Here is a 17,254-nt window from a genome sequence, read left to right as displayed (position 1 = left end):
AAAAATTTTCTCTAAGCGAGCGAAATTTTTTTTGTTCACGTGCGGCATTTTCAAGCAGTTTTTTTTTCATTTGTTTTTGTTGACAGGTTTTGTTATGATTTTGTTTTAATTTTAGGCTGGTTTCGGCAGTGGTTTGAAGGTTTCTGGAAATTCATATGAATTTTATGATAATTCGGTGGTTTTTAATGTATTTTGCTGATTTTCGTGCTAATTATTGCGTTTTTTTGACGATTATTTTGTTTTACTGGCGCAAATGGGTATTGAAGAAACCCCTTCTACTTGAGCAATATTATGATAACATTTGGTTAAAGTTCTGTGGGTAAGAATCATTTTTTTGTTGAGAAATATGACAAAAAATTGGCGAAAATTGGAACTATTTTTCTTAATTTTTTGCAGTTTTTTTCTGTTTTTAGCTAAGTTTCTTTGCCTATTATGACTTGCCTATTGTTTTGCGAGCATCTGGATACCCTATTGGCTTAAGGAAATTTTTCTTTGGATTTATATGTTTTTTGAAATACTAAAAAAAAATAGTAACTTTTTCAAGTTTTTCAGTAAAAGTTGTTTTTAAGAGCTTTTTTCATAATGTAGCGTAAAGTATTTTTTTTCAAAAATCACATGAGTGGTTTTTGTAATTACTAGTTGGTTTGATGAAGTTATTTTGGCAGATATCGTTTTTTTCGGGATCTCAATTTATAAAATTTGATCATATTTTTTATCATATTTTAACAGATTTGATTTTATTGTTTTTACTTTTTTGTTTCATGACTTTGTTTCAAGATAATCATAAATTAGTGAGGGCACGTTTTGTTTGACGAATAGTTGGATGGCGTTTAAATGGGTTTTCACTTCGAGTCGTTTCCGGAGTTCTTCCGGCTATGTTTTTTTTAAGATCTGTTCACACATTTTCATGATTTTTGAAGTCAAATTGGAGTAGTGATTTTGGTCACGCCGAAACAGGAAATAGAGCGAAAAAGCGAGTGGTTTTGCGGCGTGAATTTTCTTCGCTCTAATTTTAAAGTAGAGTGCGAAAATGGTGTTCGAACAAAAATTCGTTTTCTCGGTAGTGGTTCTTTGTTCTCATGCGGCAATTTCACTCTGATTTTACTGTTTTTTCGATTTTTCGGATCGGATTTTTTTTTCTAAATGGTTTTCCCAATCCATTCACAGCTCATTCTAGGACTAGTTTTTTGTTTGAATTAAATTTTCATTTCTCGCTAGTGGTTTTTTGTTCACATGCGGCATTTTGACATTGATTTTTTGTTTTTTTTTCTTATTTTTTGATCTGGTTTTTTAAAAAATGGTTTTCTCAATTCACTCATAGTCCATTCTATGTCTAGTTTCTCTGTTTAGTCAATGAAAACTCTTTGAATTGTACGTCAGGACTTGTCCTGCTATGTTTTTTTTATTTCGTCGTCATGAGTCTTGTTAGGACCATATGACGTCACAGCCACTTTTTGTTCATTCGTTCATGCAATCTCAACTGAATTGCATGCGTGACGCCATTTTTCGCTCTTAGTGGAGCGAGTTCTTTTGTTCATTCGCGTGATTAAATTTTTGGTCACACTTGACTTACCTCACTCTCAAAAATGACTTCCTCACTTTGAAATTGACTTTTATTTACTTTAATTCAAAGAGATAAGGTCAAATGGGTGTGTGTCACTCTAAATGAAGGTTACTTGAGATCAGCTAATAGAGGCAGCAATAACTTATACAGATTTTTAATCAAAATATAACAGATCAGCCTTCAATGAAAAGACTTTTTTTGGTCTGTCTTTTTTACTGTTTTTTTTAGACTGCCTATCTATAAATCTATTGCGGCTATTTTCTGGCATTCTGCCAGCTATGTTTATTACGACCCACCTTAGTTTTTTTGTTCTGTTAATTTTGACCGATCGGTATACTTATCGTACAGTGCTGTGAGTGGTACCATTAGAAAGCGCGTCCAGCATTGAAGTTTGACAACCAGCATTGAAGTTTGAGTTATCGAGGTTTAAGTTTTGTGAGCGTTTGACTTATTTCCGTGGTTTTTGTTCACAGTTTCCATATGTTTCCTGCAGTTTGTCATTTTTTTCTTAAAATATGGTACCTTTATTGACTATAGTGCTATTCGTTTCAATTTTGAAGACAAGAAGGTTGTTGAACTCTTTGATCGAACTTTTTTGCTAATTTTGTTTTCAAAATGTAGCCTTTTATCATCAGAAATGACACCAAATATATTTTTTGCTCCACTTTGTTTAAAATTCCTGGAAGTGAAAACCTGACAATTGATAACACTATCTTCTCAAGTCCCAAAGAGGGCCAGTTTTATTTTGGCGTCTTATAAAAGTGTTCTGGAATTGAAATTTTGGTTTCAATTTTTTAATATTGCCGAGTGGTACCTGTTTTAATATTGCCGAGTAGTTTTGGTCGATCGTGGTTTTTTTAAATCCAAAGATTTTACGGATTGAATAAAATTATTTAAAAAAATATTATTGCCCGTTTTTTAATGTTATTTACAGACGGGACTAATGTCAAATCAAAGCTCTTCTGTTGACATATCCCATTTTCGTGTCATATATTATAAATTCGGTGAAAAGTTCATATGTTTAATGGCTTCAACACTGTTGTTTGCGTAAAATTGTTCGAACTTTTTATTTGTGCTTATGTTTGCTGTTATTTGCAGTCTGTCTTATTTTCTCTAATGAATGGTTCAATTGGTTTGCTAAGGATTTACATGTCAATCTGTTTGGTGTCTTTTAGATAAAAATTTCTGGTTTTTTATACTTTAGAACTTTTTTCTGGCAACTTGTTGCTTAATCTCAGTAGTTATAGGCTTTTATCATCTGTTTAATAGTTTACAATCTAGTCTCATTGCAGGTTGATGCTCTATGTCGTGGCTTCATGTATCATTTTTAAATTTCAGTTTTTAATTTTTGAATTTTTGGACATTTTGAGGTTCGTTTATGAGGTTCAAGTTGTTGTCTTGTCAAATTATCACTTGAGCGACAGGTCACATATCAAAACAATTGGTTTCAAAGAAATCGAAAATGAACTGAATATTTGACTTTTGCCTGCATTTGTTGTTCTTTTGTGGTCATATGACGTCCTGGATAATGGAAATTCTCAATGGCTTCCCATGGATGTATAAATTACCTTCTGTAACAATATCATTTGTCAGCTATTGGTCTTTAGGACTTTGAAATTAATTGTTTTCAAAAACAAAATTCGTTCGTTTGTGTCTACTTGTTACGTGGTCACACTAAGGAGAGTTCTCATGTCTTTTCTAGTGAACTAGTTGCTTTTTTAAGGTTTTATGTGAAGCTATTTCGACTTCGTTATAAGTGCGTTTTTTGAAAAAGACACTGAATTTTGGCTGTAATTAATGTTTTTTGTTGGTATTTGATTTTTTGTTTGTTGACTCGTAGTCTTTTTAACTAGAGATCTCATCGGACCTGTAATGCTGTTAATTTGTTTAGTGTTTTGTGTTCAGAGATTTTTTATTTGTATGCCAATTGTTTTTGAACAAACTGTGAATTTTTGAATGTTTTCTATCTGTTCCTCATTTGGAAGACAATTAAGTCAAAAAAGAGGATGAGCTGTTTTGGAACACTATTTGCAAACGCACATTACTGAGCCTCTTTGTTAATTGATTGAAATCTAAACTAACTATATCCTAGTGCGTTTTTGCATTAATCTTTTACCTATTGATAATTCTGTTTTTGCACCTACAATAACCCTGTCGAGCAATGCTATGTTAGCAGTTTTATTCTGTCTCCAAGATATCCTAAATGACTTCAAATGGTTTGAAATTATACTTGTATTCGGTTTGATATAGATCACTGTTAATAAAAAACTTCTGCCGTTTTTTGGGTTAATTTTCACAGTTAAAATTTGAATACTGGTACAGCTAAATTTTTAAATAATTGTTTGTGGTAAATTCATCCTTACAAAGATCCCGACCCCTCCTCCTTTCAAGGTATTGCGGTTGCTTGTAGCAATCTCCTGGTAGCCATCAAGATTAATGCACTTTGTGTTAGACTGATCCTTGAGCCACGTTTCTGTCAAACATATTTCCAAGGGCTGACTCTTCTGTAGTTTCATCAACACTTCAAACTCGTTCAAATTTTTATAGACCGATCTGATGTTTTGCAGGATTATTTTGTTTGTTTTGTTTGCACTCATTTTTGAATTATTTCCTTTAACACATTACCAATTTTTAATTTTGCATCAGGGTTTCAAATGCATTTTGGTCAAATCTAATGGAATCTAAAATTTAAAAGACCTGAACAAAAGATAGAAAAAAGTGAGAAAAAATCAATATGAATGTATGAATGTGAAAATCTGAATATGAAATGTAAAAATATATTCGTTCTTTTGTGTCTACTTGTTACCTGGTCACATTAAGGAGAGTTCTCATATCTTTTCTAGTGAACTAGTTGATTTTTTAGGTTTTATGTGAAGCTATTTTGACTTCGTTATAAAGTGCGTTTTTGAAAGACAGTGGATTTTGGTTGTAATTAATGTTTTTTGTTGGTGTTTGATTTTTGTTTGTTGACTCGTAGTCTTTTTAACTGGAGATCTCATTGGACCTGTAATGCTGTTAATTTGTTTAGTGTTTTGAGTTCAAAGCGATTTTTTATTCGTATAATTATAATAATAAATGGTTTTCAAGTAAGTTAGCATTGCTGCACAAACCCGGCCGCTCAGAACCGCCACTTACTTGATAGGTCATCAAAAGGTCCGATAGTCCTCGTTAAGTGATGCCAGTAGCAATACTAAGAAACTTTAAAGACAGATTGTCAAATTATCTCTAAAACTATTCTGATACGTTTCAGTTCTTTTGTACTCAAGATTTGTACTTCTGAAATGAAGTTGGGTTTAAATTTTAATATAAAGTTCAACAATTTTCTTATTTCTAGTCGTTTAGGGCTAAGTCCACTAACCGCGTTTTAACTTTTTAACTGACGGGATGATGTTCTTTTTGACTCAACTGACTCTATTTCTTTCTTTGTTATAAGGAATTTTAGACTTTTTATTTCGCATTCCGATCTAAGTATCTCTGTTAATTTTTTAAGCAGTTCAAAAGTGTGCAAATCTTTGATCGAATGCATTTTATGTTTTTCTCGATTTTGCAGTGCTGACTCCGTTTTTTTGGAAGATGATTCTGGTAATTTGTTTGATTTTTGTTTCTAGAGGTAGAAATGTTGTCTTGCTACTGGTTCCGTAGATTAAAAACCATAATTTAGTATTAGTTGTACGTAAACTTTATATGTTACAAGAAGCTGTGCAGTTGTTAAAATTGATCTCAAATTTTAAAACAGACCAGAAAATTTGGATAGTTTTGCACATAATTCGAGGATATGCCGATTAAAACTAAATTTTTCATCAATATGTACTCGATTTAAAGACGTTTTTTGACCGATCGCATCGTTCTGCAATATCTTTTGTTGAGAAGATTTTCTGATTGCTTTCAAATTTACAAGGTGCGGTTTTTCTAATTTTAGTGTGTTTATTTCGCAATTTGTCGGCTTTAGATTCAATTGACTCCTCAAATTTCTCTTTACTTGAATACGCATTTTGCTTCAAAACAGCGTCATGAGCAAACAAAATTGCAGTTGATTCACACCGCGGAACTCCAGAATATCATTTATATAAACCAGAAGGAGCAGTGGTCCTAGCACCGAGCCCTACGGCACTCCATATTCTATTTGTAAGAATTCCGACCTAAACTCGACCGATTTGACGCATTACTGTCTGTCACTCAGATAGGATTTGTATTTTTTGTACGACTCCTCTCATTCCTATGTTTTCTAGCTTTTCCAGGAGCAAATTTTATTCAATTGTATCAAATGCTTTCTTCAGATCTATGAAGACAGCTTTCACTTCTTTGAATCCATTTTCCCAGTCTTCTCTGATTCCCTCGAGGAAATTAACTAATGCATCAGTAGTCACTCTTTTTTTCGGAAGCCAAATTGATTTTTATTAAGCAAATCGTATTTCTCAAGGAATGTCGTCATTCGATCACAGAGTATTTTCTCTAGGATTTTTTCGATCGTTGGTAATAAGCTAATTGGCTAATTGGCCTGTAATTCTCTGCTTCGTAAGCATTCCCGCACTTATTTATTGGAATTACTACTGCTTTTTCAAAGATTTTGGAAAGGTTCCTTTTTGGAAACACTTATTGACTAAAAACGTCGATGTAGGAACTATAGCATATTCTAATTTTTTAAGTATCAAGTTATTGAGTCCGTCACAATCAGCGCTACTTTTTTTTCAATCTTTTAATGACTAGTGATATTTCGGCTTCATTTGTTGAGGTCAAAAACATGCTGTTTGTTCTTTTTTGTCTTCCATTTTTTTGTCCAGAGTCAATTACTTCGAAAGAATTTTTCCGATAGTTGTGATGTAAAGATTACAACTTTCAATCTGTTTCTCAGGCAACTCTTTTTCTTTTCGTGTATTTCCACTCAATGTTTTCATTGTATTAAAAAAGCTGCTGGAATTGTTTTTTGCGTTTTGTGCAACAATTTCTGATAAGATTCTTTTGTTTTTTCTTATTTTCTTTCGCAGGTTTTACCTGATTTTATTGAAATTTTCCGTGTTTTTATTATTTTTGTGTCTCAAAAAAGTTTGGAATAAACTGTTTTTTGCGTCTAATTTTTTTATACTGCTGTCAATCAAATTTGGTTGCTGAGGTTTTGATTTTTTTAATGGAATATTATTGTCGACTTCCTCAATGATAGCTTTGTGGAACTTTTCAAAAGCGAGATCACAATCCAAAGATTTAAATTGCGACAGAAATCTGCCCAATGTGTCTCTTCATTTAAAAACCTTTTTCTCTAAAGTTAAGTGGTTTTCAAGAACAGCTCAATCTCTGAAAACTATTTGGACAGTATAGTGATCAGTTACTGCAGATTTCATGATTTCAATTTCTACTGTCTTCGAGTTGTAAACTACGTCAATATTAGTTTTCGACTTGGTTGTTTCTCTAGTATACCCAACGTTTGACATATTGCTTAAGTTGTAAGAACTAAAAATGTCTTTTATTTTGTAAGCTCGATGTTTTTGCTACTATGGTCAATGTTAAAATCTCCGCAAACATTGTGCAACTGTTCCGGTTCCGGAGTCACTTTTTCAGAAAACATTTCACAAGTCTCCGGCATTTCATTTATGCGCGCATTCGGTTTGATATAGATCACTGTTAATAAAAAACTTTTGCCGTTTTTTGGGTTGATTTTCAGTTTAAATTTGAATACTGGTACACCTAAATTCTTTGTTACACGTGTCTGTCAAACTTATTGCCAAAGGCTGACTCTCCTGTAGTTTCATCAACACTTCAAACTCGTTCAAATTTTTGTAGTCGGATCTGATGTTTTGCAAGATTATTTTTGTTTTGTTTGCACTCATTTTTGAATTTTTTTCCTTGAACATTTTTAATACATTATCGATTTTTAATTTTGTATCAGGGTTTCAAATGCATTTTGGTCAAATCTAATGGAATCTAAAGTTTAAAAACCTGAACAAACGAAGAACCTGAACAACAAGTGAGAAGAAAAAATCAATATGAATGTATGAATGTGAAAATGTGAATGAAATGTAAAAATAATTTTGTTCGTTTGTGTCTACTTGTTGCTTGGTCACATTAAGGAGAGTTCTCATATCTTTTCTATTGAACTAGTTGCTTTTTTATTTTAGGTTTTATGTGAAGCTATTTTGACTTCGTTATAAAGTGCGTTTTTTGAGAAAGACACTGAATTTTGGTTGTAGTTAATGTTTTTTGTTGGTTTTTGATTTTTTGTTTGTTGACTCGTGGTCTTTTTAACTGGAGATCTCATCGGACCTGTAGTGTGCTGTTAATTTGTTTAGTGTTTCGAGTTCAAAGCGATTTTTTATTCGTATGACAATTGTTTTTGAACAAACTGTGAATTTTTGAATGTTTTCTCTCTGTTCCTCATTTGGAAGACAATTAAGTCAAAAAAGAGGATGAGCTGTTTTGGAACACTATTTGCAAACGCACATTACCGAGCCTCTTTGTTAATTTATTGAAATCTAAACTAATTATAACCTAGTGCTGTTTTCCTTTAATCGTTTACCTATTGATAATTCTGTTTTTGCACTAACAATAACCCTGTCGAGCAATGCTATGTTAGCATTTTTATTCTGTCTCCAAGATATCCTGAATGACTTCAAATGGTTTGAAATGTGTTTTTTAAACAGTTCTTTCACCTTCAGGTATCCGCAAGCCATTCTTTTGAGTCCTACTTACGAGCTGGCTTCCCAAACTGGCCATGTAGTGGAGACTATGGCCAAGTACATGCAGGGATTCACTATGCGCTACGCTGTCAAAGGAGAGCGAGTATCCAAAGGAGATGTTGTGAGTGAACTGCTGTCAATTGTACTGTCTGTGCCAACTTAGAAGGAATTTTATGATCCGAGATGTTGAAGTGCTCTTGAGTTTTAGAAATCACGATCAAATTCTCTAAAGATGAATGTATTTTTATCACACTGTTACCAGAAAACGTCAAAAGATATTAATTTAAACGCATTTAGACCCAAAAGCTATTCGCTTGCTAATGATAACAAATCATTTTGTGTTGAAGCAAGCGTCGGAACTCAAACTTACACGTGGTCTCCATATTTTATTGTCGCGTTCTTGAGATACCCCCCGCTTTTACAATCTTCTGATAATCCTGGATTTGTTCTGCCCATAATGCGAGTTCTTCAGCAGTATATATTGAATTCTGTAAATATGACAAGAACTCAATTTGAGTTCTCTGTATTTAATTTTCGGAAAATTTGTGATTTGTGACAGAAATTTTAGGTTAGTGACCATGTGATAATTGGGACTCCGGGCACTGTGATGGACTGGGCGCTCAGATTCAGGGTGTTCGACATCACCAAAATTAAGGCAAGAGTCACTTTAGCGAACAATATTACAATAAATGTTTTTGAAAAAAGCCAGTAACTGATGTTATCCGGTTCCGCTTTTACACCTTGTGAATATTGTTTTAGAGATTTTTTTTGTATTGAATTACTGCAGAACGCAATGAAACACAGATTACTGATATCTTATTTGGCATAAGTTCCCCAAAATTGTTCCATTTGATAAATGTTTAGAAAAAGGCATACAGTTATGGAAAGTGCTGGAATACTTTTATTGCAGGTGTTTGTTCTGGACGAAGCCGACATCATGATAGACGCCCAGGGTCACCAAGATCAGTCTGTCAGGATCCACAGAGCTTTGAACAAGGATGCTTGTCAGATGATGTTTTTCTCAGCCACATTCTCAGAAGAAGTCATGCAGTTTGCTAACAGGTAATAATACTTCTACACACCGATAGTATGTTGCTTCCACACACGTCAACTTATTTAGATAAAAAGGTGCATTAGGGCAATCATTTCAATGGAAATTATGGAACAGAAGGGCTTTATAGATAATTTTTACACTTTTATATTGCTACATCAGAAATTCTACCAGCTGATAATTTTTACGCTTTTATGATGCTATATTAGTTGAATATGACGGCTCATCCGATTATAACTATTCCTCGAAGATCTCTAATGCCTTTACAAGCGGCAATAAGTTTAGAGTTATCAGAAATTATACCTATCATGGCCAAGTTGATTAAACGTCAACAATTTGAAAAAAAAAACGAAAATTAAAAAAAAACGCTCAATAATTCCCCCAAAGTCATTCACTTTTAGATGTCCTTTATATGTGTCGGCCTTATTTGGTCCAGTCGAACAAATTGAACATGCTTATTTTATTTCATCCTCCCTCTACTATTATAAAGTGGAATTGGGATTGGAGAACTATAATAGTTAGAGCTAGCTTTTATCAGGCTCATCATTATCAGTGGCAAAACGAATGTCGGTTTGTTTACACCCGGTTGGTTAAAAAAATAAGAAATCTTTGTGTTGTGCGGGCGCACATAATGTTTAGACACCTTTATTTCACGACTTTGGCATAATTTTTAAACAAAAAGTCGAAGCTTAAAATCTTTATATAACTAGCTGCAAAACACAAGCTTACCCAACTTAATGCAAAGAAATCTGACTCGTCTTATTTGTCTTTTCTTTCCCCAAAGAATTTATATGATTCTTCTTAATTTCAGTAATAGTTTTCCAGAGGTTAAATTTAGAAATCATAGCAAGTTTCTTGAATTTTTCCTCATCTGAGGCGATAATCAAGTCTTATTAATTGCTCTCAAACAAAGCTTGTAGCAATTATATCAGTCCTGTGGTCTTTTTCACGGCTATACGGCGAGTTTTGGTATTCTATAGGTTTTTTTTTAGCAGAAGCAAGCTCGTTGATGACTTGAAGTTTGACTTATTTACTTTTGAACATTCGACTTCTGTTGAACATTAAACTTAGTTTCTAATGACAGCAGCTTAGTTTCAATCGCTTTTCTTAATTTTAGAAGTCATCAGCACCCTCGCCGACATGAGCCTCCCCACATTACCCCCTCCCTCAACACTCCCATTGTCCACCCTCCACCTGTCGATTTGTCCAACCCCCCCCCCCCCCCCCCGCCACACACACACCGGTCACCCCCTCATGCTAACATCCCTAAGCCCCAACTGGCTACTATCGAAGTCAGGCGGTCGATTGAGAGCGGAAGTTAATCGGTTGTTTTTCAAGTTTAATATTCAATATTACCAATTCGCCCTTTCTGATTCAAAAGTATCAGAGATTCTTCCTTTTTAGTTCTAAAAATGTTTCATATATCAACTGTTGAACTGATAAGTCTAAATGTCATTAATAGCAAAGTATTCAGAGAATGGTTAATAAATTTCAGAATTGAATGACTCGAGATGGATCCAGAAATGCGTCTCTGATTTTGCAGTATTATTTGTACCACCAAGTAATAATTTTTAGAGGTTTTTGATGTCATTAAAATTATTGAGGATGAAAGACAATTCGCTTGGTCCGCATATTTCCTTTGTGTAGAATAAAGCTAGTTGCTGTTGGTATTGAAGATTCTAGTTGCTAATATTTTTTAAAGTATACCAGCAGTTTCTGAGGCGCATTTTTGAAGCAATTGTTCGATTGCATCTCACGCGTATTTCTCACGTTTGCAAAGCCATTTGTCGACTTAGTTCAATTGAATAACATTTGGAGTTGATTTTTTGCAGCATGTCGAAGCATTTTCTGTCTTCCATAGAAAACGCAAAATTTGTTAAACTTCCAGAAACTGGCAATAAATACGGTAAAACTGCATTTTGTGCTCCTCTTAAATTCTTGTTATTCCAAAAACTTGAATTGAGAACAATTCGTCAATTCTTGTCGTGTTGGGCAAAATTTGTTGACAAAAGAGAATAAATTATCAAAATAAGGAAAATTTAGTATGTCAAAATCTTGGCATTAGGTTCTTATGGTATTGCTTGGAATTAACAAATTTAGCTAATTTGGCGCTAATGTATTAGATGTTTTCCTTCAATTAGTGCAAAAGTAGCCCAAAGTCATAGGAGTTTGTCCGCGCAAAACCCGTATATCACATGAAAGGACTGATAAAAATAAGGATGATAACATAATGGTGCAAAAATTTTGATATAATTTGTCAAAACATCCAAATTTGACTGCAAATGACTTTCAAAGTGAACTGAAATAATGAAATCAGTGAATTCTCAAAGCTTCGATAAAGCCGCAATACATTGGTTGCAAAAATTGGCTGAACAAAAAGATGCGCCTTCTCCTCCACGCGATATGGAGTCGGAACAAATATTTGTTCGCGGAGAATCCAAAAGGCAAAGCAATAACTGAAATAATTTTGTAATAGCTTGTTCTGCTTGACTATATTTAATTGTTCCGACCCACTTGTGGTGGGAGGAACTATATACTCAAATGGGTTTTTTAGACAATTTTGGCCGATCGATATATGCATCGTAGAGAGTTGAGACTGGTATCAGTAGAGAGCTCGTCCAGCGTAGAAAATGGAATTAAAAAGATTTTTTTCGATTTCGGTTTTATGCAGGGAGTTATCGAGGTTTAAACTTCAGAAAAGTAGAGTGAATTCCGTTGTTTTTATTCACGTTTTCCGTAATTTTTGACCAAATTTTTGTCAATTTTGCTAAAACTTGATAATATTTTAGAAATAATATGATTGGTTTTACGGTTTAGGATAGAAAAGGCTCGCCAATTTGTTTTGTCCTGGTTTTATGGTTAATATTTTGCTAATTTTTTCGAATTTGAGACTTTTTAAATCAAAAAAGGCTCCAAATAAGCTTTTGTTTCCTACTTCGTTTAGATTTGCAGGAATTAGAGACGTAGAATCTGCTGCCGCAATCTTTGAAAACTCCAAAAAAGATAGCTGTACATTCGTTTTCTATACGAGTTTTCTGGAATTAAATCTGCCGGTTTTTCGAAAAATAAACCTAATATTTATACAAATTGCATGATTTATTTGTGGTTTATTGAAATATTTCATTTGCTAATTGATCCATTTTACAAACATATGGAATAAATAATTGTTTTCGGACGCTGAGAAAAATCTTGGCTAGGTTTGGCACTCATCATGGATTCTTACATTCAATAACTAGCAGTTTTGTTCTTTTTTATGTTTATTTCTGACCAGAATTTTTTCAAATCACGGCCCAATCAATGACAGATCATATTTACATCAAAATGAGGCCATATGAAAATATGAATTGTCTTCAGAGAAAAGCTCATTTTTTATGTCTTTGACAATTTATTTTCGTAAATTTAAATTAACTTTTTATTTTGGATTCATTTGTCGTTCTTTTTGCAGCCTCATGGCTACGTTTTTTTAAATTAGAGATTAAATTGGGTTCTTAAAGAGCTGCAGGTGAGTCTATACAGTGCCTTCAGTTGTTATCTAATGCCTCTTATGACTTTGATTGTTTTTGTTTTAGTTATAGAATGTTAGTAAAGTTTTGAAATTTGTCATTTTTTTAACTTATTTCTGTCCACATGTAGCTTAGTCTCAATTTATACAGAGGAAAACTTATTCCAGGCGAAGGCAAACATACTCTTCATAGTGGTTTTACATTCAAGTATTGTTTAGATTGCGTTCGTACTACAAAATTTCATAAATTTTTTTGAATTTTCGCATATTTTCCTGTATTTTAGGTAGTTATTTACTCCCTTTTCAACTAATCATATTAAGTGCAGCTAAGATTGACATTAAAAGAATGCGCAAAATAAAAATTTTTATTGACTTCGATGAATAGCTGATAGTTTTAACGACTGCGAAGCCGTTCTCTCACAAAACTTACTGGATTTTGTCTTTGCCTGTAATTGCGGTTTTTCCTTTTCGTACCGCATATTCGATCAAAAGCCCCAATTGATTTTATAGATGTTACATGGAATCTATTTACTGATTTTGTATTGAAGCTGAAAGTTTTTATGACTTTCATTTAATTTTTTTAGGAATATAATTTTGTACTTCACATTTTTTTTGCATATTTTCCTGTATTTGGGATTATTATTTGTTCTTTTTTCAACTTATCTCATTAAAGATATTTCCAACTGGCATTGAAGAAATGCGCAAAAAACCTGTGTAAAGACTTCGCTGATTAGCCTATAGTTTTAACGGCTGCGCATCCGTGCTCTCCCAAAATTTTTTAGGGTTTTTTGTTTTTGCTTCCAGATGTCTATCTTTTTGTTTTCATTAGGCATATTTATGATAATCAAAGGCCTTGCTTGCTTCCACAATTGTTTAAATGAATCTATTGAATCTATTTCTTGATTTCAGTTTAAAGCAAACGGTTTTAAAGACTTTCAATTAATTTTTTTAATGAAAACATTTTTGTTAATCCCATTTTTTGTTCTTTGTCGTCAACAAGTAATTAAGTGTTATTATTGACAGAGATCATCAATTTTTGTTGCTCTAAGCAATATTGTTGGTGTTGGTTACGTTTTGCCAGATGTCTATAGAGCTTGCAAATTTTTTTTCATAAGAATTTCGTTATTTTTCGATATTAGTCACTATTTGTGGCTCTTTTTGTAGTCTTTTCCACAATGTCCCTTTACTTAGAAGACCCAGTTAAACTCAAACGAGACCCAAGCAATTCATTGACTCATGTTCATTCCATTGGTCATTCTAAAGTTTTTAGTGGCTTTTAAATGTATTATATACATAATGGCTTCAACACTGGCTTCGATAAAATGTTCGAAATTTTGAGTTCTGTCCGTATTTGCTGTTTTTTGTCGTCCTATGGTTTGGTCTCAATGATAACAGCCACAAATGGATTCCCCATCAGTTGCAAATTGATCTGTTTTTGTTTTAAGTTGAAAGCTTAAGGTTTGTTTGAACTTATGAAAATATTTCTTTTAAAAAAATCAGTGGATTTTTGAGCTTTGTCAATTTTGTTATTTCTTTCATTTTTGTAGCTTGGTCTCTGAAACGATAGGTCTCATCTTCTTTCCAGTTAATCAAGATCCATTCTTTTTTATAGTATTATTTTAAACTAATGGTTTCTTGGCTTTGGTACTACGCATTTTCATAAGAAGTGTTATTTTTGGATATTTGCTCATTCTGAGTTTTTTGTTTCCTTTCCACATTATCACTTATGGGGTAGCCCAATTGGCGTCGAGAAATTGCAAAATTAACGGTGTTTATTATTCTCCCTAAATAGTTTGTGGTTTCAACGGTTGCTGCACCGCGTTCTTGTTAAATTCAATTGTTTTTTGTTTCGTTTTTGCTGTCGTCCGACATATTGCGGATAATAACAAGTCTGAATTGCTTCCTATTACGTATAAATTAGCCTTCCTAATGAGTCGAGTGGATACGAAGTGATTTCATTTAATTGGTTGTTTTCAAAAAGAAACGTATATTTGAACTTTGTCCTTTTTGCTCTTCTTTGTATGTCACCGAGTCGCATTATTGAGAGGTCTTACATCTTATCCAATGAACATCTAAGGAAGTACAGGTTGATTTGTTAAGATCGGGTTTTATCGGATTCCTTTCTCATTTTGTTATTTTCTGTTTTTTATAGTCATCGAGTTTTGGTCGTAATTAATGTTCGCTATTGTTTGTTTTCGTGCGTGTCTTGTCCAGTACTCTCATTGATGGCAAGTCTCATCGGCTCTCAAATTCATCAATATTCTTTCATTTAATTTTCTTTTGAAAGATAAGTAATTTTTTGAAACTTTTCTTTCTCTTTCTCATTTGGTAGACTATTAAATCAAGTCGGGGATGGCGGGGTCGGAGCATCATGTGCGAACGCACATTTCCGAGCCTCCTTGTTTGATTTCATAGTGAGTGAACCTAGAATCAAGATTCAAAGGCTTTTAATTTGTCTTCAATTAGTTTGCTTGCAATTTATTATGGCAGTGAGTTGCATTTTGTTTTCAGAATTGTAGAAGATCCGGTGTTAATTATGCTGAAGAGAGAAGAGTTGTCTTTGGATTCCATTAAGCAATACTACATAATGGTGCAAAATGCAGATCAGAAGCTGGACTATCTCTTTGCACTCTACAGAGGCATATCTATTGGAGCAGCCATTATTTTCTGTCACACAAGGAAATTCTCAGAAAAGGTAGAGCTATTTTTATACTTGCTTCAAATATTTTTTATTTTTTTATACTTGCTTCTTAACTGTTATGGGCAGTATCCAGAATTAATATTTTGAAAATTATCAGCCCGCTTCAATGATGATTTATGACGGAATTTTACTGATGAATTTGGTACAAAAAACACATATGCTAATTAGGTGTCCATTTAATAGAATTGTGACATTAGAGTTGGTCTTAGCAGCATATCTTTCATCACAAAGACGAGGTCGCTATAATAATAGTGCTCTATTTATGAGATTGAGGTACTTTTGGCACAAGTAACGAATCAGTAATATCAGTAATTTAGTGGTTGTCCAGCATTATGTGGTTGTCCAGCATTTTGGATTTATAACCGGGTCTACTGTAATTATTTAGAAATTATTTTTATCCAATTTATTTTGAAATTTGACGTTTGAGTGCAGTCCATTTTTGACCAGTTTTATTTGCTCTATTGTAAGTATTGAGCCATAAATTGTTCGTTCAGTGCTGTTGTTGAGTAATTGTGGTTTCGTCTAGGTTGCAGCCAAAATGCGGAATGAAGGTATGTCAGTGGCCCTGTTGAACGGGGATCTGGATGTGTCCAGCCGTGTGGCAGTGCTGAACAGATTCAAAGATGGAAGAGACACAGTCCTAATCACTACAAATGTGTGTGCTAGAGGCATCGACATTGATAGAGTCACTCTGGTCATTAACTTCGATCTTCCATTGAATGAAAAAGGTCCAGCTATTGCTAATTTTTTGATGTTTTTAATTGCTCTCAAATTAATGTTGTAGCAATCATTTTAGTCCTGTTGGTCTTTTCATAGGCCAAATTTTTCGCCGCGTTCCTTCACTGTTCTCGACGGTTGCGAATTACGATAGTTAATAACCAACCAATTAGACAGAAATGAAAATTATAATTGAGGATTGTTTATAGCATTTTGTTGGTGAATATTGCCTCGTCATCTCTGAGATTTTCTGCTAAATTGACTATTTGTCCCTTTATAGGTAAACCGGACATGGAGACATATTTACACAGAATTGGCCGAACGGGCAGATTTGGTCGGAAAGGCATGGCAATCAACATGGTGGAACCCAAACACATGTCACATATTGAGGCTATTGCAAACCATTTTGGAAAACCAATTAAGAGACTGTGTGAAGAAGACATTGAAGCTTTGAACTGAGTCAAACAGCTGATTTGAATTATTGAGGCTGAATATGAGAAAGGGTAGTTGTGTCGTAAACTTTCCGAGGTTGAACGAAATGTTTCCTTTTCACTCCGTGAATGAAATTCTTTATTTTTATTAGAAGTAATGAACAGAACAACCTAATGTGTGTTCTTGGAATAGTTTGTATGGTCCAATAGGATATGGTTGGGACTATCCATTATATATTATATTTGCAATTATAATTGGGTAAAAATGAATCCCGGAGAGTCGTAATCCACAAGGGAAAGGAAACAGATCTGAGGTTTTAAGATGAATCATTGGGATCATTGTTACGCAGCTGTTCCCCTCATAGACTAATGCCAACCTTTTCCACACCTAATGCTCAAATTCATCCTTTTGCTTCCATGAAGCTTTCGAATTAAAGAAATGACAGCAACAATGCAAAATTAAACCTTTCGTTAGAAACAGTTCCGATATATTTTTGCGCTGTTTTTTGTTTGTTTGAAATAAATGTAAAGTCTTCTATTTGGAAACGTTTTGACTGTTGACTAATTTTGTTAGTTGAGTGCTCTCTAAGTAAAGAAGCATTTGAAAGCGATAACAGTTT

General features: G+C 33.5%; 1 protein-coding gene across 1 annotated transcript in view; it reads left to right on the top strand.

Annotated features, from left to right (window-relative positions):
• LOC142337779 (ATP-dependent RNA helicase DDX19A-like) overlaps positions 1 to 16,796 on the top strand; it is a 58,940-nt gene extending 42,144 nt beyond the window's left edge. The window contains exons 6-11 of the mRNA XM_075387288.1: positions 8,212 to 8,353; positions 8,801 to 8,887; positions 9,143 to 9,294; positions 15,297 to 15,480; positions 16,013 to 16,214; positions 16,484 to 16,796. Coding sequence (XP_075243403.1) covers positions 8,212 to 8,353; positions 8,801 to 8,887; positions 9,143 to 9,294; positions 15,297 to 15,480; positions 16,013 to 16,214; positions 16,484 to 16,662 — 946 coding nt within the window. The 3' untranslated portion in view covers positions 16,663 to 16,796. The remainder of the gene's footprint in view (positions 1 to 8,211; positions 8,354 to 8,800; positions 8,888 to 9,142; positions 9,295 to 15,296; positions 15,481 to 16,012; positions 16,215 to 16,483) is intronic.
• Positions 16,797 to 17,254: the final 458 nt, after the last annotated feature.

The sequence above is a fragment of the Convolutriloba macropyga genome, chromosome 4 (assembly GCF_964194025.1).
Source record: "Convolutriloba macropyga chromosome 4, txConMacr16.3, whole genome shotgun sequence".
Lineage (NCBI taxonomy): Eukaryota > Metazoa > Xenacoelomorpha > Acoela > Convolutidae > Convolutriloba > Convolutriloba macropyga.
Note: the sequence above shows the minus strand (reverse complement) of the source record. Positions and strands in the feature narration are given on the sequence as shown.